The sequence below is a fragment of the Vulpes lagopus genome, chromosome 19, assembly GCF_018345385.1.
Source record: "Vulpes lagopus strain Blue_001 chromosome 19, ASM1834538v1, whole genome shotgun sequence".
Taxonomy (NCBI): Eukaryota; Metazoa; Chordata; class Mammalia; order Carnivora; family Canidae; genus Vulpes; species Vulpes lagopus.
In genome coordinates, this window is record NC_054842.1 from 13,321,769 (window position 1) to 13,349,342 (window position 27,574).

The following is a 27,574-nucleotide window of genomic DNA, read 5'->3' on the forward strand; positions in this document are numbered from 1 at the left end:
TTAATTTATAAATTAGGCACAGTGATTAACATAAAACAGAATGACAAAAATCTACTGTAATAAAAGTTAATGTGAATGTGGTTTCTTTCTTTCAATATCTTTATATTATACTCACCTTTCTTCCTGTGATGATGTGAGATAATAAAATACCTATGCGATGAAGTGAGGTGAATGACGTAGGCATTGTGATATGTGTTAGGCTACTACTGACCTTCTAAAGATGCATCATAAGGAGAATCATTTGCTTCTGGATCACGGTTGACTGCGGGAAACTGAAACTGAGGAAAGCCAAACTACAAACAAGGAGAGAGGACTACTATTCTACATATTCTCTAAAATCTTTGTAAAAGTGAACAAGGAAGGAATTATGTGTTCAGTACTCTAACTCCTTTCAAAAATATTTATAAAAGACAACACTTAACACAAAATTTGAATTAACTTTATTTCCCCTACAGTCAATAACTTCTCTGCATTGAAGTTTAAAGCAACAAAGTAAAATAAAATCCCCCAAATGACAAGGTATCAGAAATCCAGATTTAGTTACACTTTATTTGTGAAAATGTTCAGCCATTTTATTGGTCTGTAAAAGAACCATCATCTGGGTCAAAATGAATTCTATAAATCAAAGAATATTCTACACTTTGGAAAAGAAAATCAGCAGTAACATTCTCACTGAATATTGTAAATTACACTCTTCTTCATAAAAGGTACATACTATTCTGCACTTTTCCACCAAAAGCAGTGGTAAGTTATGCTTGTTTATATAAAAAAAAGTTATATCCTGTGGCAGGAAAAACCCTTTCTCTTTCACTTTTACTAAACAACTGGAGAAAATTTTCAAGTCTATATAAAGTTGCCTATAAGCTGGAAAATGAACATGTTCAATCTCCATTTATATTTTAGTGCATTTTTTGACAATTGTCACATTTTTAATAAAAGTAAGAAAATGCATATAGCATTAAAGAGTGTTTCATCAAATGCTTCAGGGATTTAAAAAAAATGGAGCAGAGGATAAAATCATTGTGATGAATGAAACTATTAAAAAATGAGAGAAATCCAGGCAAAGTTTACAAATCCTTTGTCATTTTGAAGAGTCACAGATAAGGAACTTTGGATACCTGTCCACTTTAAGGGTTTTTTTCCTTAATCTTTTGCATGTAAACATAGTGCTAATCTCAGTGATACCAAAACTTATCCTGGTAAGCAACATTATGTGCAGTTGCCATACCTTCCAAAGGATATAAATTTAGCCCTTGAATGAACAATGCATGAGATCTGCTCTGTAAGTACCTAGTGAAAACAACTGCTAACAGCAGCAATGCGTCAACATAAAAAACTATTTGCATCAATTAGTTACTCAGAGGTCCATCTTTGAAACAGCAGCTTCTTCTTTGACAGAGCAAGTAGTAAGCAACAGGAAATGTACATTTGATGAAACATTCTATGCATTGGAGAAACATGAAAATAAATATAGTTCAAGGAAGTATAATTATTTTTCTAATACCTCTTTCTCAGACCTGTACTAGTTTACTGGATCAAGAAACATCACATTTGTCATTTGTATTTTACATATTGCTATTTGGGTAATTCAAATAAAATGTAGGTCTTGTAAAAAATAAAAACATTGACAAGTATGCATGTGCCAGGGACCAAATTAGAGGGTTCTTTGGTGCAATTAGTCCAAATTCTCAGATTTGAAGGATAATATGTACCAATAAAAAAAATCTGCTGTTAGACATTTACAGCAGTGCTCTGTCTTGCTTCACATTACAAATAGAAAATAGCTGTTCTCAATAAGCCAATTTTATTTTTTAAATCAGGCGTTGCCAGAGAATTTTGTACATTAATCTGGACCAGTGATGGTTCTGTACCCTCTGTTGTGAAACATGACATGAGCTAAAGGCAAAGACCGGTTCTCACAAAGACAACTGCTTCAAGTTAGGAACCAGAACAGTATATTTAAACAGTCTTCTTAGATATTTTCTTGCCTTTCTTAAAAACTAGCTTATTTTTAATGTAGCCACGCTTCCTCTTTGTAGTCTAAAAAAGAAAACAGAACACATGAGATTAGTGTAGGTTTACCATAGATTAAAAAATATATACACACATGGTTTAAAGCATTGTGATGAGAACTGTCGTTAACAAGCCTTTAGAGTTCTTCCTATGGCTGGACTGCTTGAACAATCAATGAGACCCAATAATCGTTCTATGTTAAGTATGCTGAGAGATCAAAGGTAAATTGAACTAGGTCCCTAACTAAGATGAAAACAATACCGGAGCATTCCTTAAAAGCCTTTCATATATTCCTCACCACCAGGTAAATGAACTCCTGCCTTCCCTCTCAACCACTAAATGCTTAGCTGCAATAATTACTCACATTTCCAGCATGACAATATAACACTAGACTAAGGAATCAGGAAATGTTAATGCGGCTCTTGATTTAGCCTCCAAGAATTAGTATCAGAAATACTGATTTAATAGTATCAAATACAAATTAAAACTCAGTAACTTTTGTTACATGTAAATTGAGGGTGATTGTACCTATCTATAAAAATGAAAGGAAATAAAATTACTTGGCACATTTTCCCAATTTAGGTAGAAAAATAAGAACTTAAAAAATGAAAAACAAAACAAAAACCAAACACCGAAAAAAAAAAAAAGCTGTAACATTCTTTGAGTTTCATAGATCTTTAAAAAAAAATAACATTTTTCTGAACACTTCAGGATCCCACTAAAATACTTTCAACAGATGTTTTTTGGTCTAAGATAAATCACTACAAATGTGGTGGTAGAACTTACTGCAAAAATGTTTGCTATTTTAGCATCTTAGAAGACAAATCATATAGACACATGTGTCTGACACTCTAACACATCCACAGATACTGAAAACAGCAAATATTTTTTGCAAACAAGTAATTTAAAGCACTTAGAAGTCAGAAGAGGTTGAAGACAAATACAACTCCTGGAGATGGTTTCAGAAACTTATTAGAGTAAATGCTCTATGATGCAATTTATATTAGGTTTAAAACAATTTATAGTTTTTTCTAACAGGCACAAGAATACAAGGCAAAATGCCTTTTTAAGGTTACAAAAATTAGCTACTGCTAACTTGCCCATAATTTATTTTACATTATTACTGATTTACAAGGGCAGAAAAGTAAAAAATACCAGAGGGCATAATTGAAAAAAATTCAAACCAGGTCAAGGAGTTAGTTTCCTTATTATCTGAAGATTCTAACATGAAACCTTTTCTATAAGATCATGTAAAATGCCCCAGGTTTGTCAAGTATGTAACTAGACCCTCAATGAACCATGCCAAAAAGTCTTTTCTCCAGCCCTGAACTACAATTCCTAGTGCCTCAGCTTTGTCAGCTTTGTAGTGGTAGGAGTAAGTTCTCAAATGACTGACTACACAGCCCCAGAAGTAAAAACTAGGGTAGGAGGAGGAAAGCAAATATTCCTCTAGTGCTGGTATAAAACAGAACATAAAGACATGGAAACTTGAAATTCAAAACTCCATGTTGTTGGCTACTAGAACATGTTTTGGGCACACAAGGCAGACTAATATTTATCCACTTATTTATTGATTTGGGGGGAAATGATGGTTTGACAGAAGAGGTCAGATTAAGAAAATTCACTATCATCAGTTAGACAGCAAGTTCAATGGACTTCTCAGGGAAGACTTTAACGGCTTAGGTGTCTCAGGATTGACTGCCTTGAGACTAGCAGCATCTGTTCTGACTCTTACACTGATGTAACTCACCAGTTTCTCCTCCCACATAGTAATGAAAAATTAGGTCATTTGATTTGCCATTTGATATAAATAAAGGCTGTTAAGTGAATTTGATATGACTAACACATGCATGTCAGCTCTATGTAACACATTTAAATATATCAGTCTACAGTCTAGATATGGTGATCTATATCTGAGAGAAAGTATTAATTTAAAAGTTCCTAATAATTTTATAATACACATTGAAATAATCTTTACTTTGAATATATTTAAGTAATGCAAAGTGAAAGACAACTGCTTTAGTGATTTTTAAAATACTCATCCGAGCAATGTAAACCTAAGCATCTTTCAAGACTTAAGACTGAAATGAGTCTAATAGTTAGTATTATAAGAATAGTACCTTAAAATACAATCCTAGTATTTTACCTGACTGCTCATTATTTTCCATCTCCCACAGAGAGAAACCTATATAAATACTCATTTTTAGTTGCCTATTATAGCAAAGATTAGATCTATTTGGCTTAAGTGAGCAATAATGACCTTCAATAAAATACTTCATATCTTATTAAATATTTATTACAAAGGACTAGAATAGTCTCATCTTCATAATTCCTGTCTACAAGCTTTGTCATGATAATTAGACTTAAAAATAATAGTCTTAAGATAAATGATTTTTATTTATTTATTTAAAGATTTTATTTATTTATTCATGAGAAACAGAAAGAGAGAGAGAGAGAGAGGCAGAGACACAGGCAGAGGGAAAAGCAGGCTCCACGCAGGGAGCCCGACGTGGGACTTGATCCTGGATCTCCAGGATCATGCCCTGGGCTGAAGGCGTGCTAAACCACTGAGCCACCCGGGCTGCCCTAAATGATTTTTTAAAATTCAAGACTCTACCAATCGAATTCAAACTTAGTTGTTGTTTTTAAAGATGTTTATTTATTTATTTGAGACAGAGAGAAAGAGAAAGAGAACACAAGCGGGGACCCCAATATCATGATCTGAGCTGAAGGCAGATGCTTAACTAACTGAGACACCCAGGTGCCCCCTCAACTTTGGTTTTTACTTAATAAAGTAGCAACATACTGAGAATGGAACATGAAAGTGCAATATAAACGTGCTTTAACCAAAAGATGAAAAATCAATCACATTTTTACTTTCACAAAAGTTCAGAAAGTGATGGCCTCAGACATATCTTACCTTCAATAAGTCTTACTAATGGGAATGACCCAAACTAAAAAGCCAGAATGCCTCTGGAAAATCCCAGCTTGGTTCACTGATAACCACATGCTATGCATTAAAGACTGTTGCTTGGGATATTTCAAGTGCTCAGTTTGAAAGGACTGGCCCTAGTTGGCTAGCTTGATTCTTAACTTTGTATATAAGCTAGTCTACACAGATGGGGCAAATGAAAATTTATTAGTAATCTTTAGTAACTTTTTCAGATCAACCAACCACCTACCAACTCTGAGCTACACTTTTCATAGATATGACTTCCCTTGGCACCCACCTTCTTTGACAAATACTTCTGTTTTGGGAAAATGTTGGTGACTCGAGGTTTATGGTCTAGTGTCTCCCTGTTATCAGGTGCTTTCACTTTATATATCCTCACAAGCCAGTGTTCTGATGTAAAGGCTTCCTCCAAATGTTTGAACTTAATGTCTTTGTTTCCAATCTCAGCATTACGTGTTCGATCAAAACCTGGGGGTGTACGAAAATCCAGCTGCAAAAGTGACAGTAGTAGATGTTAACTATTTTGGAAAACATTCAGTATTAGAAGATAGTAAATGGTATAATCAGAGTGCAAATCTCTCCCTTTAAACTACAAAACAGAATCAGAGCAATATATCGTAACATTTCTCATATGCCGCTAACTAGATAGGAAGAAATCAGGAAGAGAGAAATTAAATACAGCAGAATTAGAATTTCACTGAACCCTTAGGAGTAGATGAGCAGCCTGCGGGCATAAAAAACCAAAACAGCCAACCAAAGGAAATCCATTAAATCCCTTTTTCTAGGTATATAGAGAAACACACAGAAGGGACGTCTTTTCTGTTTCAGGGCCTTGCACTATCTATTCTCTCAGCCCAAAAGTTCTTCATTCAGCTCTTCCGCTAGGCTGTCTCCTTTCTATCCTTTGGTCTTAGCCCAAAAACCATCTATTCAAGGAATTATTTTCTTGAAATTGGTGGTTGAGAAGTCTCCTCCACTGTTTCCTTATCTTTTATTCTATAGCATTCACTGCTAACATTTTTTATTTATTTTTAAAATTACCTGTATCCTCCACTAGGAGGTAAGCTGCATGATGACTTTATCTTATTCAGAGTGTGGCTTTATCTCCCCAGTGTTATTTCTTAAATAAATGCACAAGTAAGCAGTGATACTACAACCAGAAAGTGGAAACTATAAAGGAAGTTAGAAAAGCCAAACCACGGGAGGATTTATGAGGAACGAAAAAAGGAAAAAATGGGGGGAGGGGAGAAGATTTTAAGAAGTTCTCTCAGACTATGTTTATGTTCACATAGAGCATAAGCATATTCAACTTTAAAACAAAACCATAATAAACACTAATGAGGGAATAACTTGTTCTCGCATATCTACAACAATAGAAAAGTTGTATTCGTGTCTTAAACATTTATTATTCTTGAATAGGGAAGGTGTCAAAATGAACGCATGCCAGAAGCATGACTTGAAACTCTTAATAAATTTTAAGGACACACACATGAAAAAGTCTTCTGATGCTATCATTAATGACCAGAGAAACTCATCTTTGATTCATTTTCTGAGATAATTATTTAAGTGCTTTTTCTTATGAGCTTAGAGACCATGCAGTTGCCTTCAAAGAAAATCAAAACACAAAGCCTTAAATCTTGTAGTAAAATTATTGTCTATTTTTTTAAAAATTATTGTCACCTACAGAATATAGATAATATAGTCAATGGTTATTATAATAGCATTATATGGTGACAGATGGTAGCTATACTTGTAAACACAATGTCTAAACTTGTGGAATTACTACCTTGTACACCTGACACTAATGTAATAGTGTTGCCAACTGCACACAAAAAAGAGCCACCTATAGAGTAATTCCAAATGAATAATAATGAAACATTATCTTGACCTGTTTAAAGTTCAACAAGCAATTTTTCCTCTGCCTTCTAGTATCAACCAGAAAGCAACATGAAATCAGACAGTCTTCACTGAAATCTTAGTATGAAGGTATAACTTGGTACTACAGTCATGTAATCGAAGAGCTATAAAGAGCGCCAGAAACTATCAGTCCAATATCATTATATACAGATAAGGACAAAAATGAGTCCAGGGAGGATGTGACTTGTCCAAGGGTTACATACTCTGACAAAGCCAGACGTAAAACCCAGGTATTATGGCAGGAAGTCCACTGTTTTCTTTTTGTCACGTGTCTGCACGTTCACTCACTAGGTGGATCCTTAAACTTTTGTATGCACATCATCCTACTATTCTAGCAAACTCTTACCCTGATAGTCCCTGTGAAACAGAACAGGGAGAGAGAATATCTGAAGTGACTATATAACTCGACTCTTCAATTTCAGGCTTTCCCCCACTGAACAGCAAAGTAGCCTACCCACTTAAGATCACATGGATTCCTCCCTAGAAGACCTCTTCCTTGCAGAAAAATATCTTCCAAAAGCATGAGGTCAAAAGGTAACATGCCAAGCAAAGGCTGAATTTGAGCCTAGTGCTAATTAGTATTTTGGAAAGAAATCTTTGTTCTAAAAAAAACTTTTTACATAGTAGTTCCAGAAATCTAAATTTAAGGAGGTGGGGAATATGTGGAATCTTCAGATAATGTATTTTTCTTCACAGCACAACTAAAACATTCATTATCCTGCTTTTAGAGGCAAACAAGACTGCTTTAAAAATATTACTTTGAATAAAGATTATAGGAAAACTGATGTAACCAACCTGCATTTCTCCAAATCTGTAGTATGACATTTTATACATAAGGCAATTCAACAATGTGGGGGATCCTGCTTTGTCTACACGGAATTCTCCTTGTGGGGTGAAATAGTCACTTTCCTACAAGAAAAGAAATCAAGTTTCTGTGTCAGTTCAATCCAACACATTTAAAGCTACCCGCTTCCCCCCATTCATTTCCCCCTAAGAAGTAGCTTTTGAGGTATCTTCAAAAAGCCATTATTTAGTTATCTCAAAAAAATATGGTATTAAAAAATATATATATGGTATTAGAAGATTAATTTATAAATTTAACATGATCCCTAAAAGAAACCTGCAAAAACTATCATGGATATTTTTTTTAAAGCTGAGTCTAGAAATCATTTATAAATAAGAAACAAAGAGCATCTAAGAAAACACAAGAAATGGGATGCCTGGGTGGCTCAGCGGTTGAGCACCTGCCTTCGGCTCAGGGCATGATCCTGGAATCCCAGGATCAAGTCCCACATCGGGCTTCCTGCATGGAGCCTGCTTCTCCCTCTGCCTATGTATGTCTCTGCCTCTCTGTGTGTTGTCTCTTATGAATAAATAAATAAAATCTAAAAAAAAAAGAAAAGAAAAGACAACACAAGAAAAGAACAAGTTGGATGAGGGAGGGCAGATTTTAAACCATGTTATAAAATCTCATTATTTAAAAGGAATGGTCCCAACACCATGGTTTTAACACCCAGGTAAGCTAGCCCCTTCCAACTGCTCCATCCTCAACTCCATTACACCTTTTCAGTTTTCCTAAAAGTTATTTATTATTCCATTTGAACTCTAAATAATCAGTTCTTTGGCTGGGGAGGAGAAATGTCTAAAAAACCTGGTAATTTTTATTGGGATTATGTAAAATTTATAAATTACCCTCTAAGAGGGCCAATGTGGCAATACAGATGGAAATTTGTCTAGGAATTTATCCTATAGAGATATTTATATAAGGACAAAATAATGAGTGTAGATTACACTCTTTACACCACTATTTATAAGACTACAAACCTAAATATCCATCAAGAAGAAAAGGTTAAAAAATCACGGTACACACACACACACACACACAACCAACCAACCACTGTGCAGATATGCAATAAAGGAACGAAGAAGGCTCTCCATATATTCTAAGACTACACCACTATTTATAAGACTACAAACCTAAATATCCATCAAGAACAAAAGGTTAAAAAATCACGGTACACACACACACACACACAACCAACCAACCACTGTGCAGATATGCAATAAAGGAACGAAGAAGGCTCTCCATATATTCTAAGACTACACCACTATTTATAAGACTACAAACCTAAATATCCATCAAGAACAAAAGGTTAAAAAATCACGGTACACACAAACACACACACACACACACACAACCAACCAACCACTGTGCAGATATGCAATAAAGGAATGAAGAAGGCTCTCCATGTATTCTAAGACCGGAAGATCTCCAAGATATTGTATGAAGTGAATAAAGCAAAAACAAAGTGTATGTTTTGCTACTAGTTACTTGCTAGAATAAGAATTATAAGAATATAAAACATGGGCCTTTTTTTTTCTTTTCTTGGGGAAGGGGGTAAATTTTTACTGTGTCATCTCTTTATATATTTATATTTACTTTTTAAAAAAGATTTTATTTAGGGGCGCTTGGGTAGCTCAGCTGGTTAAGTATCTGCCTAAGTATCTGATCCCAGGGTCCTAGATCAAGCCCCTCATCGGGCTCCCTGCTCAGCAGGAAGCCTGCTTCTTATTCTCCCCCTCCCCAATGTTCACTCATGCTGTCTCTCTCAAATAATTTAAAAACCTTAAAAAACAAACAAACAGATTTATTTGAGAGAGAGAGAGAGAGAGACAGAGAGAGAGAGAGAATAGTGGGAGGAGCCAGACAGGGAGAAACAGACTTCCCATTCAGCAGGGAGCCAGATGCAGGGCTTGACTGCAGGACCCTGAGATCATAATCTGGGCAGAAAGGCAGATGCTAACCTGACTGAGCAACCCAGGCGCCCCTGTATCTTATTTTTTGAACCATGTGAATGCATTATCTATTCTCAAAGTGCAAAGAATACTTAATTTAAAAAGCATGGTAACTAGATCTATCATATGTCACAATTTTAACACTGCGAAAGCAAATCCACAAATGAAAATCACATACTGGAAAAATTAAATTAATTTAATACAATGAAGTAGTGTTTTAAAATCATAGTTAAAGGAAAACATCACAGCATTACATGTGAACAGAAAGTTGGGAACTTTACTTCATCCCTATCACACGACACACATTTTCCCCAAAGTTTCTTTAATTCTGGTTGTGATGAATGTTACTCTTATCTTTTGTCCTTTTGTGGTTACCATGTAACCACAATGCTGGATGCCCATCCTCTATGAGCTCATAACTCAGGGGAAGAGATATCCTAGAATCTATTAACAAAACAGGCTGCATGTGATTTGATGATGAATAAAACACACAGGTGCACCAGAAGAGCTTCTGGAGAGTGGATAAATCTGTGGTAGGGAAAGTATTCCAAGAAAGAGAAGAGTATATAAACACAGGTAACACATAAGTAAAAGAAAGAAACCACAAGGTAAATTTCATGGGCTAGAGTAGATTGACAGATGGAAAAAAACTGACAGAGAGACAAGAGGTCAGTAAAGAAAAATAAAGTATGAAGGGGTTTATGCTCCAAGCTAAGGAGTTTAGATAATATACCACTAATTCATTACAGAGATTATTTCATATCAACTCTTAGGCTGAGCTTCATCTATATCACTAACAAATTTTCATAACAGCACCACAAATCAATTATTCCTGGCCTCCCCATTAGTGACAATTTTATGCTACCTTAATCACCATTATAACACCAGAACCAAGAATCAAACCTAGTGTTTCAACCAGGTAGCCGACTGGCCAAAAACAAGCTGCCCACTGCACCAAGCTGATAGAGGCAGGGTTTTAGTTCTAAGTCCTGTCTCTCTGACTTCAAGGCCGTTTATCTACTGAAGGCTTTTAAGCTGGAAAATGACATAATCAATGTCATGTTAGAGAAGGATAGGAAACAAGATTAAGGCAAAGACAGCAATCTGGTTAGCAATACTGTCCTATTTTAGGTTTACAATCATAAGGGTTAGTGTCAGAGTAGAAGCAATATAAATGGAAAGAAAGGGCAGAACTGAAAGGCTGTAATGGAGAAAAAAGAGTCTTGAGAGGGAACAGTTTCACAGGGGAGAACAGAAGTATCAATGAACTTCATAATTTTTATTTTATTTTTTTTTAAGATTTTATTTATTCATGAGAGACAGAGAGAGCGAGAGGCAGAGACATAGGAAGAGGGAGAAGCAGGCTCTCTGTAGGGGCCCGATGTGGGACTTGATCCCAGACCCCAGGATCATGCCCTGAGTCAAAGGCAGATGGCTCAACCGCTGAGCCACCCAGCTGTCCCAAACTTCAAAAATTTTAAACCTGGAAAAATGCTCATAGTATATCTTTAATAAATAGTAAAGTCGGAGTGAGGGACTAATTTAGGGGAAAAGATGATGAGAAAAACACGATACAATTAGCAAATTCCTCGGACACTGGAACTGTCTTTTATACGTGTAGAATGACCTCGTTTCTTACCCGAATGTCTTTTGGATGTTCTCCTTCAGCTATCCTAACCATCCAGAGAAACTTGTTGATGTCATCACCAGAATAGCCAATAACTCCTCCAAAAATAACCAAAACATAATCTACATCCAGACTCCTCATGATTTTATAGGCTGCTGATTCATTTGAAGACATAGCTTTTCCCACCTATGGAATAAAAAATGACAAAGTGTGTACTCATTCCCACGGTACACTAAAAATAAAAATGAATGTATATCGGACAGAATGTACCTCAAGAGTTTGGAATTCTTTCTAAAGAGATGATTTGCTACGAATTCAACAAATTTACCAGGATCTAGAACCACCTCACTTACTATAACCAATTATAGCAGAAATGTCACCATCTGAATACATGTTCTAATACTGTGCTACTAATTAAGTTCCAAAGCAGGCAAGAAAAGAAACGCAATTTCTCATAACCTCAAGGCCAGGAATGACCAGTGATATAGCTGGTATAAATATATTCTTCTCAGTTTACCAGATGATTAGCTACAACACTAATACAAATAGCACTCATTTGGTTAATATCCATTATCTATTTAAAATCTTTAATAGAGACGTGATTACCTTAATTTATGCAAATTACTTACTTAATAGAGTGAACATAATTTACATGCCCATAAAATGCAGTACATTTGGCTTTATATACTTACAAAAATTTTTAATTTAATAATGGAAAATACAAGTTAAACAATACTTTAAAAGTTTCAGATTTTGCCTAATTCTTCAGTGAGCTAAATTTATCATGTGATGTGCCAGAAATCAGCCTACAATTCTGAATATTTAAATAAGTATATACCATTCTTAAAAACAAAGTATATAAGCATAGCTTGCATTTACTTTATTGAATGTGTGAAATACCATTTTGAGAATTCAGCAAACAGTACTTTTACCCACATTTCCCCTACTCAAAACCAAAGTGAAACCTGCTTACTAAGTAGTAAATAAAAATTTATAATTTTTAATCTTTTATCAAATTCTTACCAGTGCTATGTGGCTGTTATTCCAGGTGTTATTATCCACCAAAGTAGTTCTATTAGCCATTCCAGCTATCTGATATCCATAATCCCACCAAGACATTACTCGGGCATGTTCATCTGTATTTTGCCTTAGCCAAAAGTAAGCTTCTCTAAAATCATCTAAGATATTCCTGGTGCTGAAAGGAATCAGAATATTTTTAAAAATAAGATCTTAAATGTGAAGAGGATCACTTAAAACCTTGAGGGAATAAAACCATTAAATAATTTCACATTTTAAAAGCCTCAACAGTAGGGGGGAGGAAGACATCCAAAAAGAGCTAGGTTAGTATTTTTTTATTAAACTGTAATATGCACACAAATCACCTATCTTGAAAAAAATGCAGATTCTGGTTTAGTAGTTCTGGGGTGGGGTCTGATATTCTCCGCAAGTATAACAAGCATTCAAGTGAAGTGGAAGCTGGGGAAGAAGTGTCATTGGGGAGGTAAAAGAAAAACATGGTGGATTCAAATGTAGAGCCTCACAAATATCATTCTATCTTTTCAGAAAGAAAAAAAGGGTTGGTAAAAAATCTTATAGCTAAGTTACTTTCTTACCCATCATGATTATAAGAGGCCAGGACCACACTTGGACTGGAGTAGGCATTGCTTGTGACCCAGGTACAGTGAACTGCAAACATCATCAGCAGCATCAGCATCAACATGGTGACAATGCTTTTTATATTAGGACCTAATCCTTCTTCAGTTTTTTCCTGTTCAGTTACATGTTTCCTCACTTTACCTGCCTGAAGATAGAAAAACTGGTTAAACAAACTCATTATTTCACTTCCTTCACTAAGACATTAAGGAAAAATGTGAGAATGTTAAATAAATTTAATTCTTTAAGAAAGAAAATGTATAACCATAGGTGTTCTTGTGTGAGGGATACAATGTTTTCTAAAAATTATCAAGGTAGATTCTAAAATCAAATGTGAATAAGAAGGATTTCTGGGACTATATCCAATTCAGGAGCTGATCACAGAGCATAGTATCTTTAGTAAGAAACTTTCAAACCCAGGTACCCTTAGGTTTTATTTAAATACAAAGGGGAAAAAAAAAAAAGACAAAGGAGATAACCAAATTGTCTCATTTTGGCAACCTTTCTTATATAAAATCTACATTTGTCATCCTGAAAATGGCAATGTCCATCTATAATTCAGACCTGGACTTTAGTATAGGAAAAACCTCCATTATCATAATCTTCTAATTACCAAAGCCTCAAAATAACAGATTGGTTAAGATTACATTTTTGTAAACAGCAATAACAAAATCCCACCCAAAACTAAAAAAACAGAGTCACAGGTTCTAAACTGCAAGGCTCGTTTAAAAAACCACATAACAAAACATAACCACCACAAAAGCAAGAACATGCTTTATTAACACAAAGATGTATGAATTCTCTTGGACTTGTACTAAGGAAAGGAAGAATTTCAAAGTTGATATTTATACCAGGAATTTTCATTGCTTATTGGTTGGTATTTTAAAACCTAGTTAATATTCAAATAGTGAAGTTTAATATGTCCCCTACACAAGATGATATGCAATTTTGTGACATATTTCATATTTTTTCATAAAAGGTTGCCCCCTCCATGAAAATAAAAAACAACATAGGATTAAAAAATATATCACTCAAGACATGTGCTGTTACAAGTCTTTTCTATACCTGCACCAAATATTACCCTGCTGTGTTAGGTGAGAGGTTAAAAGTAAATTACAGTAATATTGGCCAGCTATCTGTTGCTGAGGCTTTTTTTTTTCTAAGAGTGAGACATTGTATGTGCACACTCACGTAAGTGAAGGAGGGGCGAGGCAGGAGAGAATCTTAATCACTCTTCACCGTTGTGGAGCCTGAGGGAGGGCTCAATCTCATGACCCTGAGATCATGATCTGAGCCAAATCAAGAGTCAGATGCTTAATCAACTTATCACTCACGTCACCAAGAGGCTTGTTTTTTTAAAGGTACTTTATTCCCTTTATTTTACTTTTAATCAACCAAATATTTAAAAAGTTTACACTGAATATGGGCCTAAAGGATTAGTATGCTTGTGCACATCATTTCAAAAGGGCTTATAGGGGATCCCTGGGTGGCGCAGCGGTTTGGCGCCTGCCTTTGGCCCAGGGCGCGATCCTGGAGACCCGGGATCGAATCCCACGTCGGGCTCCCGGTGCATGGAGCCTGCTTCTCCCTCTGCCTGTGTCTCTGCCTCTCTCTCTCTCTCTCTCTCTCTCTCTCTGTATGACTACATAAATAAATAATAAAAAAAAAAATTAAAAAAAAAAAAAGGGCTTATAGTGCTAAATTTTGCATATTAAGTAGAGCACAAGGTTGTTACTCTCAAAAATAGAGAGGTTTCAGATAAAACTTGACCAATAAGAAATGAGAATCCCTTCTCTGATTACATTATATTTTCTTATTCTAAGCTAAAAGACCAAAAGACCAAATAGGACCCAAATTTTGAGGCAAACAATAAAGACCAACTAGAAATGTCACAGGTGGTCTAAATCCCTGTTTAATCATTTTTCTTAATATGTATAGTTCTTACCATGGTAGAAAAATAAAGCACATAAAAATATTAAAGGTCTTACTTAGATTCCCACCTTATCATACAAATTTCCTGGGTTTCTTTTATCATCCTCATCACTGCTGTCTTCCACAGGTGGGTTTTCCCTTTTCATGTCATCCCCCAAATAGTGCTCAAAAACATTTGAGAACGCAATTGCCGACAGCATACAGACGACCGGAGTCAAAGTCAACATCAGCCGCACCATCACTCCAGCAAAATAGACAGCACTGATTGCATACAGAGCAACTGCAAAGACAAGTTCTCTTATAACACTTCAGAAAATGTCCACAGAAAACTGAGCTCAATGTTTAATACTACATTATAAACCAGAGCTAAAAAGAAACAAACATCTCATAAAAGAGCTAATTGTTTTAAATTGATAATACAGACCAACTGACTTAATAGTCATATTTAGAAATTATAAGTTGACTAAATACTACATATCAACAGTTTTAGGTAAATGTATCATGATTCAAACTTAATTATTATGGGAAAAATGACAATTTAGCATTTGTCAATAGCATCACATATTAGAAAATCCATAGCTGACAGACTAAACATATTGGGTGAATTATATTATTAGGCACAGTAAGTTTACAGAATCAAACAGTCTATGAAAAGTCAATGCAAACATCTGGTATAAAGCCTGCTTTAAAGTAAGAATGGGATGAGAAGAATATAATTTATTAACCAAAGGGGGAACTTGTAAACTTACTGCCAAGAAACTTAAAATTTTTTAAAGTAATTTTTAATACTAAAGGCTCCACCAATTCTGGCTGAAGGCTGTATGACTTTACAAAGTCAATGGTCATCAGAGCTCTTCTCTCATTTGAAACTAATTTTTTTTTCTTGACCGTAGATTATACCATATTCTTAGATGATCAGCTCAATGAATTTTTACATAATACAGATCCATGTAATTACCATCCATATCAAAATATAGAACATTTGTATATCTCCCTCAGAAGGAAACTTCATGCCTTTTCCCAGTCAACAGCTACCTCTGCTCCTCTCTATTAAAGGTAATCACTATTTGAACTTCTAAAGCATTAATTTTTTTTTTTTTATTCTTGAACTTCTTAAAATGAAATTATATCAAAGTGTTCTCTTTGTACTGGCTTATTTACTCATGCTATTCTCTTATTAAATGCTGTGTTTTATATACTACATTATACAAATACATCAAAATTTATTATATTGCTGATAACCTCTGGAATGTTTCTATTTAGGGGCTATTACGGATAAAGTTGCTATGTATATTCTTAAACATGTCCCTTGTTGAACATACACACTCACCTCTCTTGGGTATATATCTGGGATTGGGAATGCTGCCTAATGAGGTGGGCAAAACGTTTAAGCTAAATCCTTCTGAGTAACAGAATATTAACACAACCTTATCCAAATTCCATTGATCTATATCAACAGAACGAGAATGATTATCATCCCTGGCTATAACTCACACAGGTGCTATTTTTCTCCCCTGACTTTACTCTGGAATAGTAACTTGAGTGTTAATAATGGTTCATGCATCATACTTATAGAAGTTCAGTCCTGGTACTACAAATTATTTGGTTATATGACCCTGTGCATGTTACAAACCTTTTTAAAGTTTCAGGTTTTAACACCTGCAAAACAGCCACAGTATACTTCTTGCGATGACTTTATCATGTAAAGGTCTTTAGTCTGCTTATTTCATCTACTTGTATCATGAATGTAAAATTCTAACCACTTGGCTTTAAAATAGTTTGTCTCATCACCTTTTTAGGTGGAAATATACATACACAAATCTATCAGTGAAGCGGGTGTTAACTTAAAGGTGATTCTTACTCCATTACAAAATAACTTTATACTGAAATCTGGACAATGATTGCTGCTACAAACTTCTTCCTACTTAATAAAGCTAATTCAGAAAATGAAGACAATATAGTCAACAAAGTTATAATTTCCAATTCTCAGCCACAGACTATAACATTAATCTCTCAGAAAATCTCTACCCAATTGAAAATTTATATAATAGTTCTAAATTAATTTAAAACATTTTAATATGAGTATATATAATGCAAATTCACTGAATTTTTCTTGGCTAGACACACAAATTGAGAGAGGAAATTTATCTTGAATATGCTACGACTCCAGCAAAGAAAAACAAAACTTTTTTAAAGTGATAGCCTCAATAAAGAAAATTGTTTCAAATCAAAGTATTTATTAAAAATCTCTTACCAAATACTCTTTCATCGTTGATATTTTTAATGCAGAACCATAGGCCTGCTGGGAAGGTACACACAAGAATATGTAGATCAAAGAAGAAAGATACCCAAGTCGTAGGTTGATGTTCAGACACTGATGCAATAATTGGAATGTGTATTTTTGCATACCTGGTATTTAAAAAGTTAATATTGTTTAAAATTTAATAAAACAGGAGGAGTTCCTTTTAGATGAAGAAATTTCCTTTGACTGTAAATATGGTTCCTATCCCCTCACCCCTTCTTGCTTAAAAGTATATTCCAATGTAACTTAGAAACTGGAAATAAATCTGGTCCACACTGGTAAAACTAAAACCAATATGCCACTTCTAAAATTGGAAGACTTGGGATCCCTGGGTGGCGCAGCGGTTTGGCGCCTGCCTTTGGCCCAGGGCGCGATCCTGGAGACCCGGGATCGAATCCCACATCAGGCTCCTGGTGCATGGAGCCTGCTTCTCCCTCTGCCTGTGTCTCTGCCTCTCTCTCTCTCTCTGTATGACTATCATAAATAAATTAAAAAAAAAAAAAAATTGGAAGACTTATCTAAAGCCAGTTATAAAAGTGTTGGCTCTGACTTTTAATACAAAAATCTTTGCTCAAATAGAATTTTCTGCAGTTTTGCTTAGCATCTCGTTGTTTGTATCAACAAGCTACACATATTTTGGACTTATTAATAGTAGAAATACCTTATCCAGTAAGATATCATATTGCCATACCTTTCTTAACAAGATGATACAAAGGCAGGTGAGGGAAGAGGAAAGGATAGGACAAATAGCTCCTGAAATGCCCTGAGATTCTAAAACAGTCAATCAAGCATGACTTCTAAAAATATGACCTAGTATTTTAACCTCATCAGAATAACGGTCTACAACCAGGGTTTTCTTTCCCTCAAACTTTTTGGTGATCCACAGACTGATCTCTTAAAACATGTCTAAATGTTAGTTTCATTCATTTATACATCATTTGCTTATGCCTTTAGTTAGATCTGGGCCTGAGCCCTTTTCATATTATATCAAAAGGCAGGCCCAAACAATAAATTGTTTATTGGTAGGTTTACTGGGCCATATAGGAAGTAACAAAAAAGACAAACAATGGGGAAGAGGGAAGAGAAACAAATTATCATCAACAGATTATAGTCTATCCTTAGGAAAACATTTTAGAGACAAAAAGTTTTACTGAACTAGTTGTCTAATTTAAAACCAAAATTTTTTATTAATTCATTTTATAATAGCACTCTTTAAAAAGTGTAAAAATACCCTCAAGTGTATTTGATAGATTAAAAATATCAAGGAACTTAGATAATGTGGTATTAGGAAAGAAGTTAGGTAACCTTTCTTCACAACTCTAGCATATGGGTTTGTAACACAGCACCTTAAGAATTAAAAATTAAGTATTACTAAAAGATGGAAACTAAACATAATTGTTAAAAACAAAAATCAATCATTAAAAGGGCACACATGTTACCTGCAATGTTTTTTGACAAACAGAACTAAAATAAGGATTTGACCATGTAGAACAGAAATGTATGACTTACATATATCACAGTAAAGGTGCATTCTAAACAGGAATTTTAAACAAAGATAAATTACACGGGATGATTCAACATTTACTAAACTAGCATAAGCTGGGTACTTCAGAAACGTTGCCAAGATACTGAAATAGAGCAACAGAGAAAAAATGGTATTTTAAAATAGTATTAGGGCAAATAACTTATCCGCACTTACCCAGTGTCCCACAATGAGTAAAACCTGCCACTCCATGGTGCAATGTAACCTTGGAAGAAAAAACGTAGAGGAAATAAATCTGCCTTTTTATTGTTTATTTTTACTGATTGTTATGGGTTAATATAAGTTAATATTAAATAATTTCAGGGTTGTTTTTTTTTTTTTTTGTAAGTGACAACGTATTTCATGCAGCTGGCAGTCAGATAAAATAAGGTTAGTAATCATATAACAACAAATATCCATGGAGATCACATTCTCAGAGAAATAAAAGTTGAGAGATAAAAATCATAAAAAATTTTCACATTCTCCTTTAAACTTCTAGTTGACTAGTAAAGTAAAATAAAGCTAAGACATTAAGATAGCATTTGATAATTTAAAAAGGGGGAAAACATCTAAATTATCTAATCCAGTATGCCAAATTTAGATAAATGCAAAGATGATTTTAAACATTCTTGCCTTTACTCTCGTAATTAATCCTTCTTGATTTTGAGCTAGGCTAGTATTTTAATTTGACAGATGGAATACCTTTAGAGAGAACTGGATTTGTTTATAGAGACAATTGAAGTCAGGATTAGAAAGTCACTTAGAACCTAGAAGCAGATGGAAACTGATTTGGTTTGAGTGTTCAAAAGCTGGAAAGACAAAGTGTATGCAAACAAAAATGGCAAGCCTGCAGTAAGTAACACTGGAAACTCTGAATTTTATACACTTTGGGGCTATTCATTTATCAAGAGAAATATGCTTGAAAGTTTATCTATGTGGGGCTAAAGCACTAAAATTAAGATAGAGTTTAAAAAAAATCACATTTGTAGTATTATTCAGATTTTAGTAACTTTGACTATTATTTTTTATTGTTTAGACAGAATACAACTGTGGTTGTATTTAACCTACTAGGACAAAATAGAAAATGTACAAAATTTTTAAAGTAATTACCTTTTTGAATAATCTAAAGACAAGATTCACAATCTACAGGTGATGATACTTACCTGTATAAGTCAAATAGATGACACTAAGGAACACAGCACCTGCAGCTAGTGATACACCCAAAAAGAAAAGAGTCTGGAACTCTTGTTTTGTTAATCGGTCTCTCAGATACTGCAAGAAAGCATAAGCTTGCAGCAATGCAAAGACACCTAATTAAAGAAAGGGATGATATAAATAATCAAAAGTACTTTCCCAAAGATATTTAAAAATGTTAATTTCGAAGAGCTTCTTAGAATACCCTGTACCACACATATCAAAGACTAGTCATTTCATCTAACCAACATTTCCTTTGTCAAATGACAGTTAACCAATTAAAGCATTTAAAAAACTGGTATATTTTAAAAATTTTCAGACTCCCCATACATGGACCAGATAGAAAAATCTTATTTCAATAACTAGAGCCTGTTTACCACATTAAACTGCTTCCTTGTCCCATATTTTAGTGATATGCTTTCTAGGGGCTAAAAAAATCGAATCATCATTATAAAGCAGTAACAGCAAAAAAGTACTTTTGTTAAAATATACAAAATTGCTAAAATATACAAAACACGATACAAAAGCACTAGGTGTAAAACTAATAGGCATAAGAGAACCCTAAACCCATATAGCATATTGATTTTTCTTTTAAAAAATTTAGTCATAAGAGTTGTTTTTCAGAATTTTAGAATTTTAACCATTTTAGAATGATTAAGTAAGTATAGTAAAATATTTACATTTTAGGAAATATAAGAACCCATTAACAAAAAGTCAGGTGATTGTGTATCTTCACACATACTGCTATAAAGGATTATATGCTCAAAACTGGATATGAGAATCTGATAAAAGCTAGGGAATATCATGTCAGAGAGTTAAATATTTATAAAATGTTGCAAATAAAATAACTACCCACGGACTGCCTGTGGGTGACACAGACTGTGTGTTAAGAATCTGTTAAAGTTTTATTCAAATATTTCCCATTATCTTGTTAATTGTGACCCAGATTAATAATGGCAAAATAGTCTGCTCATACGGAGAAGAATTAAATTACTTCATAATCAATATAAAAGCCATTTAATTTCAGTTAAAATATATTTTAGGGAGATGTAAAGGACATAAAATGTTCCATCTAAATTTGCTGAAATGCAAAGTTGGTAGTACAGTAAACTCAGTGTACAAATACACTTTAATATTTGTTTAAACAAAGCAAATGTTATTTACTGTTTGCAAATAACATGGATTGTGAAAAGGGAATATTTTTCCTTTTCAAAACAACAGTAACTGGGAAAATAGGCTCATTTGGAACACAGTATCACAAAGTCTTAATAAAACTCTATAAGACATTCAATATTTATAAAATATTACTGGCAACGTTTCAGAACCAATATGATGTAAACTTAAAGAAACCCAAAACTCTGAAAGAACTTAATTCCCTTCAGGACTGGCTGGTTATACATTCACATATTCTTTAGAAAAAGGAAAGCAAATATTTTTTTCATACCAGCAGCTGCCATGTGTTCACTTGTCCTGATTGGCTGGAATCCCACAAAGGGTATCTGCATGGATAATATTAAACCCACAATGTAGAAAGTGCTATATGCTATAAAGACAAAATAGGAAACAAAGATAATTTACTACTGCCATTAAGTACTTCAAACATAAATGTATACAATAACTCATATTTTTAAGCAAATTTTTAACTGACCTTATTTTAAGAACAGTATCTTGAAATGACCGCTCTACTTGATATTCTATTTGCTGATTAATTATAAATCATGAAAATTCTTTCTGCTGATCTTTAAAAAACTTTTTAAGTACTTTATTTTGCAAAATATCATTTAGAACAGTTTAGGAGACTGGTGCTACTTTCCTTTTCCTAAAATGGAATCAAGTTTTCAAACTATCATTAATAATAATTGACATGCCCCAGAAACTAATATATAAACACTATTCCTACTGGCATTACTCTGAAGCATGACTTAAAGAATACTGATCCTCATCATATACAAATAGCTGCTCCTGCCTCAAAAGTTAAGTATTCCACATCCTTTTTATAGTCTAACACTTCGTATAGTACCTCTTAGTGAGAACCAAAAAAACCTGTCCACTAAGTTTTATGTCATAAAAGAAGAGATTAAATATACAAAAGTCAAGCCAAAACACACTAGTTGTATTTAGGTGTTCACAGATCACTATTTTCAGTTCATTACAGAGAAAGTTAGAATTGGGAATCATTGTAATTGGAAGTTTATCTAGAAATGAAGATAAAATCCAACAGAAATAATACGAAAATAGTTGTTGGCAAATAAAGTATTCTATTAGGAAAAAAGACTGGAGTGTATTTAGGAAGAGAACTGTTATAGTATATATATTCATGTTCTACACTCTGTGTAGCACAGCCTTCAGCATACACTTCTTTTCCCCTGCTCAGTTGAGAAGGAATGTTTATTTGCTTTCAAAAGAAACCCATCTATGGAAGGTAAACCATGGGCTAATGGTTCAAATGTTAAGTTGTCTCCTGAGCTACATGATAAGAGATGACTACAGTGTTAGGAAAAGGATAAGAAGCTAAAGTAAATTTAATAGGAAGAATCAGTATATGTGAATAGTTTCCAATATCCTCAAGATAATAGAGAACTGATGGTCTAGAGACTATAGAAGTCATCCACTTAATAATGTACTTTCCATACTAATATTAATTATGGAATATTAATAATGGAATGGAATTACCTTCAGTGAGGTACTTGAACATAAATACATTAAGAATTAAGTAAACCAGAATTTCTATATTATGTGACATAAACTATCAATTTGATTGACGGGATTTCTAGTATCAGTATGTTTCTGTCAGTATTGTGCAGATGCCCTGGCAAACAGAGGCAGAATCAGGAAAAAAATGGGAAGAAGTGATCTTGATCTTGAACAACTACGTAACAAAAATTTCAGTTTCCTCTCTATAGAATGAGGTTTAGGTAAAAAGATCTGTAGATCTCCTTCCCACCAACAAAAAACCCTAAGGCTCTATGACCAACCAGCTTTTTACTAGACACCTTCTGCTGAGAAATCAAACCCTAGACAAATACTGAACACAGAAAGGCACAACTAGAAAGGCCAGGCCTGGGATTAACTTTATGTCATTTATGTATTTTAATTATAGGTAAGTCTACTTCTGTCTAAACAGCACCATCACCTCTTAGGCTAGATTTCTCTTTCTTACAAACACTAATGAACACTGAATATTAATACTGTGTCACAGAATTTGGATTAAATATGACAAGTGGCACATATGAATAAAAAAATACTTTTTTTTTTCTTTTCTTTTCTTTTTTTTCCCCTCCCCTCCCCCTCCCCTTGAATAAAAAAATACTTAAAAAAACTTGAGGTGAAGTTTATGTATAATCATCTAAAAGTGAACATTTTAGATGTATTTAGTACACTGACAATGTTATGCAACTACCACTGCTTTCTAGTCCCAAAACATTTTCATCACCCCAAAGAAAACTCACACTCATTAAGCAGTTGTTCCCCATTCCCCTCATCCCAGTGCAAAGTAAACATGAATCTTCATTTGTCTCTATAGGTTACTAGTTTGGTCTAATTGCAAAGGTAATACGTTTTTTGTTTTAGAAAAAAACAAAAAGTAAAAAGTCTCTAGTCATTTACTTCCCTAAGTCATATTTTCCAGAAATAATCACTAAAAGGTATGGTGAGCACACACAAACCTATTCATATTCATATTCTCTCTCTTCAAATCGAACTATTATTATCATGCTTGGCAATGTAAAAAAGTTCAGCAACCACTTGCTTGGGAACTATCGAAGTTTCCTCTCAGTGGTTTGCTCAAGTTCATCCAGACTTATTCAAAAAGAAGAATAAACCTCATAATATTCTCAATTCAGTGGTTTTATGCAAGTTCACAGAGACACTGTTATTGGTAAAGAAAAAAAGTCTTTATTATAGAAACAGATGCACTAGAATCCAAGTTATTTAATAAGAGTGATGGGAGAGTTGTTTAAGAAAAAGAAACTCCATCTCAGAAAACATAAAAAGACCAGATGGGACTTCAGTTTGTATTAGTTTGTAAACATAGGTTAATGACAAATAAAACTGAATAGAAATAAGTTCAACAATATTTTACCTTTGAATACTCTTATCCATATCAGATATGCACCAATGATACAAAGTAATGAATAATATATGCAATAATCCAAAGATCACCATTTTCTTCTAAGAGAACTGGATTCATGTTTTCCTTATTTTTATATTTTTTGGATCACTGATCCTGTGATGTTTACACAGGGGGACAAATGTTCCTCCTAACAGCACTTCTTACTACACAGACAAGTATTTCCATTAAATAAAAGTCAGGATTGCTTGCCAGGTAATATAAAATATCACAAACTCCTCTTGCTTAATATTGTCCTCCTTTACTCTGTAAAATTAGATAGACATTTCTGTTTCTCAATTTAAATCCCATTTACCAAGCCATGTTTTAAAACATAGAAAATAAGAATTAGATAATACTCAAATAGAAAGAGAGAAGTAACTCTCAATTCTTAAAAATAAACACAATCTTTACTACAAAGTAAAAACATATTTTCCTCCGTGCTTTGTACAATAGCATCTGTGTTTAAAATTTACCTAATTAATTCATTCAAATATAAACTTTATATCATTATGGTCAAGGCACTCTAAGAATACAAAAAAAACAAAAACAAAAAACCAAAAAAACCCAAACCATCATTAAGATCAATTCCATCCTCTAAGAGTTAGATATCTAATTGGGAAAATCAGAGATGTATGTAACTACGATACAATGAATCAAGTACACCTGTTACATCAGTGAAAAATCCCTGGCTCTACAAAAACTTCAAGGAGAGATCTCTTCTGATATGAGAACTAAAGAGGCAGTAGACAACGTCTCTACCATTCTCAGAAGACCTCAACAACACAAAAACCCACAGACAGCAATCATTCCCTACTAAGTCGTCCTATGAACTCTCTAGGACTCTTGAACAAATTACTTAATAACCATATCTAACACAACTTTCTACCCATCCATGTTAACTTACAATTCTTACCTATAAACCAGAAGAACAAAGCTTTCCATCAAAGTAGTGAACTCTTAAGAAAATGCACAATACCAATAATGTTGTAAATCATTTATTACATCATGAAAATGTTACCACACTGCCATCCTGTGGAAGCACAGTTACAGGCATTCACTACTGCATATAATATTCCCAAAGTGCTCAAAGAATTCCAGAAAATATTGCCATTAGATATTTACAAGGTCTACTATTGTTTGATTATTTACAGCCAAAGAAAATCTCTTTGACTTGGGTCAAATACTAATCTTCTAAACAGACCCTAAACATCTTTCACTGTTAAAATACTTTTATTTTTTATCCAAAGGTATATATGGAGTAGAGCCAAATTAATTCAGAAAACTACTGTCCTTGACTTAAGGCACACAAACAAGTTGTTCTAGAAAATAAAAGGCACTGAAACTTCTGATTCAAGCTCCATTTAAGTTTTTTCAAGAAGCTCCTGCTGTTATTCAAACTAACCTTTAAGTACCTTCTCCCAGACAAAGCCAAGACTTATGTTGATAGTATTCATTATACTTATAAAATACTGTGTACTGTGACTCTTGGATGGCTCAGCGGTTGAGCGTCTGCCTTCAGCTCAGGGCGTGATCCCCAGGTTTGGGGATGAGTCCCACATCAGATTCCCTGCTGGGAGCCTGCTTCTTCCTCTGCCTGGGTCTCTGCCTCTCTCTGTATGTCTCTCATGAATAAATAAGTAAAATCTTAAAAAAAAATACTGCGTACTTCCTTTTACTTCAAGTTGGAAAAGGTTTTATGAATATTACATTTCCATTAACTATGATCTACCATTAAATCACCTTAGCATTTCTGAGTTGCTTCATATCCTGGTTGATATATATTTAATGGAAAAGGCTAACAAAATATTCCTTTGCCATCCCTCTGCTCTCTCAACCAAAACAGTATTAACCAAAAGAAAAACTGTGGAGAAATATCTTAAAATTCAAGCAATTCCGCCTCATTGTTAACAAATATGATTAAAGGACTTTAAGACTGTTGAAGCCTTTGATTAACAAAGATACTTTGACTACTTGATTACTGTGCATCCTGGGTAAATACGCAGATGAAGAATGCTAAGAAACTTATAGGATACGAATTAAAGCTTAAAAACAAAAAAAGAACCATAAAAATATGGATAATTCTTCTTTTTTTTTTTTAAGATTTTATTTATTTATTCATGAGAATACACAGAGAGGAGAGAGAGAGAGAGAGAGAGGCAGAAACACAGGCGGAGGGAGAAGCAGGCTCCATGCAGGGAGCCCGACATGGGACTGGATTCCAGGTCTCCAGGATCACACCTTGGGCTGAAAGTGGTGCTAAACCGCTGAGCTACCAGGCCTGCCCTGGATAATCTTCGTTCTTTAACTAGAAAGAGACCATCTTTTGATCATTTGTGTCTCCCTATTGGCTGCTAGCATATAACTATCTATTAAACATTTAATTCTCTAGTGAACCGATTTGAATTACCTCAAAAAAAAAAAAAAAGGAACAATCTTTAGGTATCCCCAGTCTTTATAATCACCTCTCAGCCTCTGTAGCTATTTCTTCTTGTCTAGTTATTCCTTCATAATTTTAACACAAACAACAAAGCAAACACTTAAGTAGCACTTTTTATTTAATAACCTTAATATTCTGCAAGGTGGGAATTCTATTTGATTCATGAGAACACTAAGGCATAAGGAAATTAAGTAATCCGCCCAACGTTGCATCACTAGTAAGTGACTAGCCCAGGAACTGCTCTGCAGTTCACATTCCATTATAGCACCTCTCATTTAGGGTTACACCATCACAAACCTTCTATCTCTATTTTTTTTCTATCTCTATTTCTATACTATTTTCTCCTCTCAAAATTTATTTCCAAAATTTCAGAAGGACACAGTCAGCTGAAAAGCCTAAAACAAGACTTTCCTGGAACTCAAAAGTCAAAACTGGTTTTCATAAACTCCTTCCCATTTCCATTTTATTCATATGCTGTAATTACATTGTAATAATTTTTTTTTTAAGATTTTATTTACTTATTCACACACACACAGAGAAAAAGAGAGGCAGAGACACAGGCAGAGGGAGAAGCAGGCTCCATGCAGGGAGCCCAACGTGGGACTCGATCCCAGGTCTCCAGGATCACGCCCTGAGCCCAAGGCAGCGCTAAACCGCTGAGCTACCAGGCCTGCCCTGGATAATTCTTCTTTTTTTTTTTTAAGATTTTATTTACTTATTCACACACACACAGAGAAAAAGAGAGGCAGAGACACAGGCAGAGGGAGAAGCAGGCTCCATGCAGGGAGCCCAACGTGGGACTCGATCCCAGGTCTCCAGGATCACGCCCTGAGCCCAAGGCAGCGCTAAACCGCTGAGTCACCTGGGCTTCCCTACACTGCAATAATTAATTATGTTGTTCATTATAAGTTCCCTAGAAAGAGACCATCTTTTGATCATTTGTGTCTCCCTATTGGCTGCTAGCATATAACTATCTATTAAAACATTTAATTCTCTAGTGAACCGATTTGAATTACCTCAAAAAAAAAAAAAAAAGGAACAATCTTTAGGTATCCCCAGTCTTTATAATCACCTCTCAGCCTCTGTAGCTATTTCTTCTTGTCTAGTTATTCCTTCA

General features: G+C 34.3%; 1 protein-coding gene across 1 annotated transcript in view; it reads right to left on the reverse strand.

The window, feature by feature from the left end:
• Positions 1-423: 423 nt before the first annotated feature.
• STT3B (STT3 oligosaccharyltransferase complex catalytic subunit B) overlaps positions 424-27,574 on the reverse strand; it is a 107,117-nt gene continuing 79,966 nt past the window's right edge. Inside the window, exons 6-16 of the mRNA XM_041734005.1 lie at positions 21,354-21,452; positions 19,879-20,025; positions 18,893-18,941; positions 17,146-17,300; positions 14,960-15,171; positions 12,920-13,107; positions 12,330-12,501; positions 11,319-11,492; positions 7,679-7,792; positions 5,244-5,456; positions 424-2,040 (exon numbers count right to left, since the gene is read on the reverse strand). Coding sequence (XP_041589939.1) covers positions 1,960-2,040; positions 5,244-5,456; positions 7,679-7,792; positions 11,319-11,492; positions 12,330-12,501; positions 12,920-13,107; positions 14,960-15,171; positions 17,146-17,300; positions 18,893-18,941; positions 19,879-20,025; positions 21,354-21,452 — 1,604 coding nt within the window. The 3' untranslated portion in view covers positions 424-1,959. The remainder of the gene's footprint in view (positions 2,041-5,243; positions 5,457-7,678; positions 7,793-11,318; positions 11,493-12,329; positions 12,502-12,919; positions 13,108-14,959; positions 15,172-17,145; positions 17,301-18,892; positions 18,942-19,878; positions 20,026-21,353; positions 21,453-27,574) is intronic.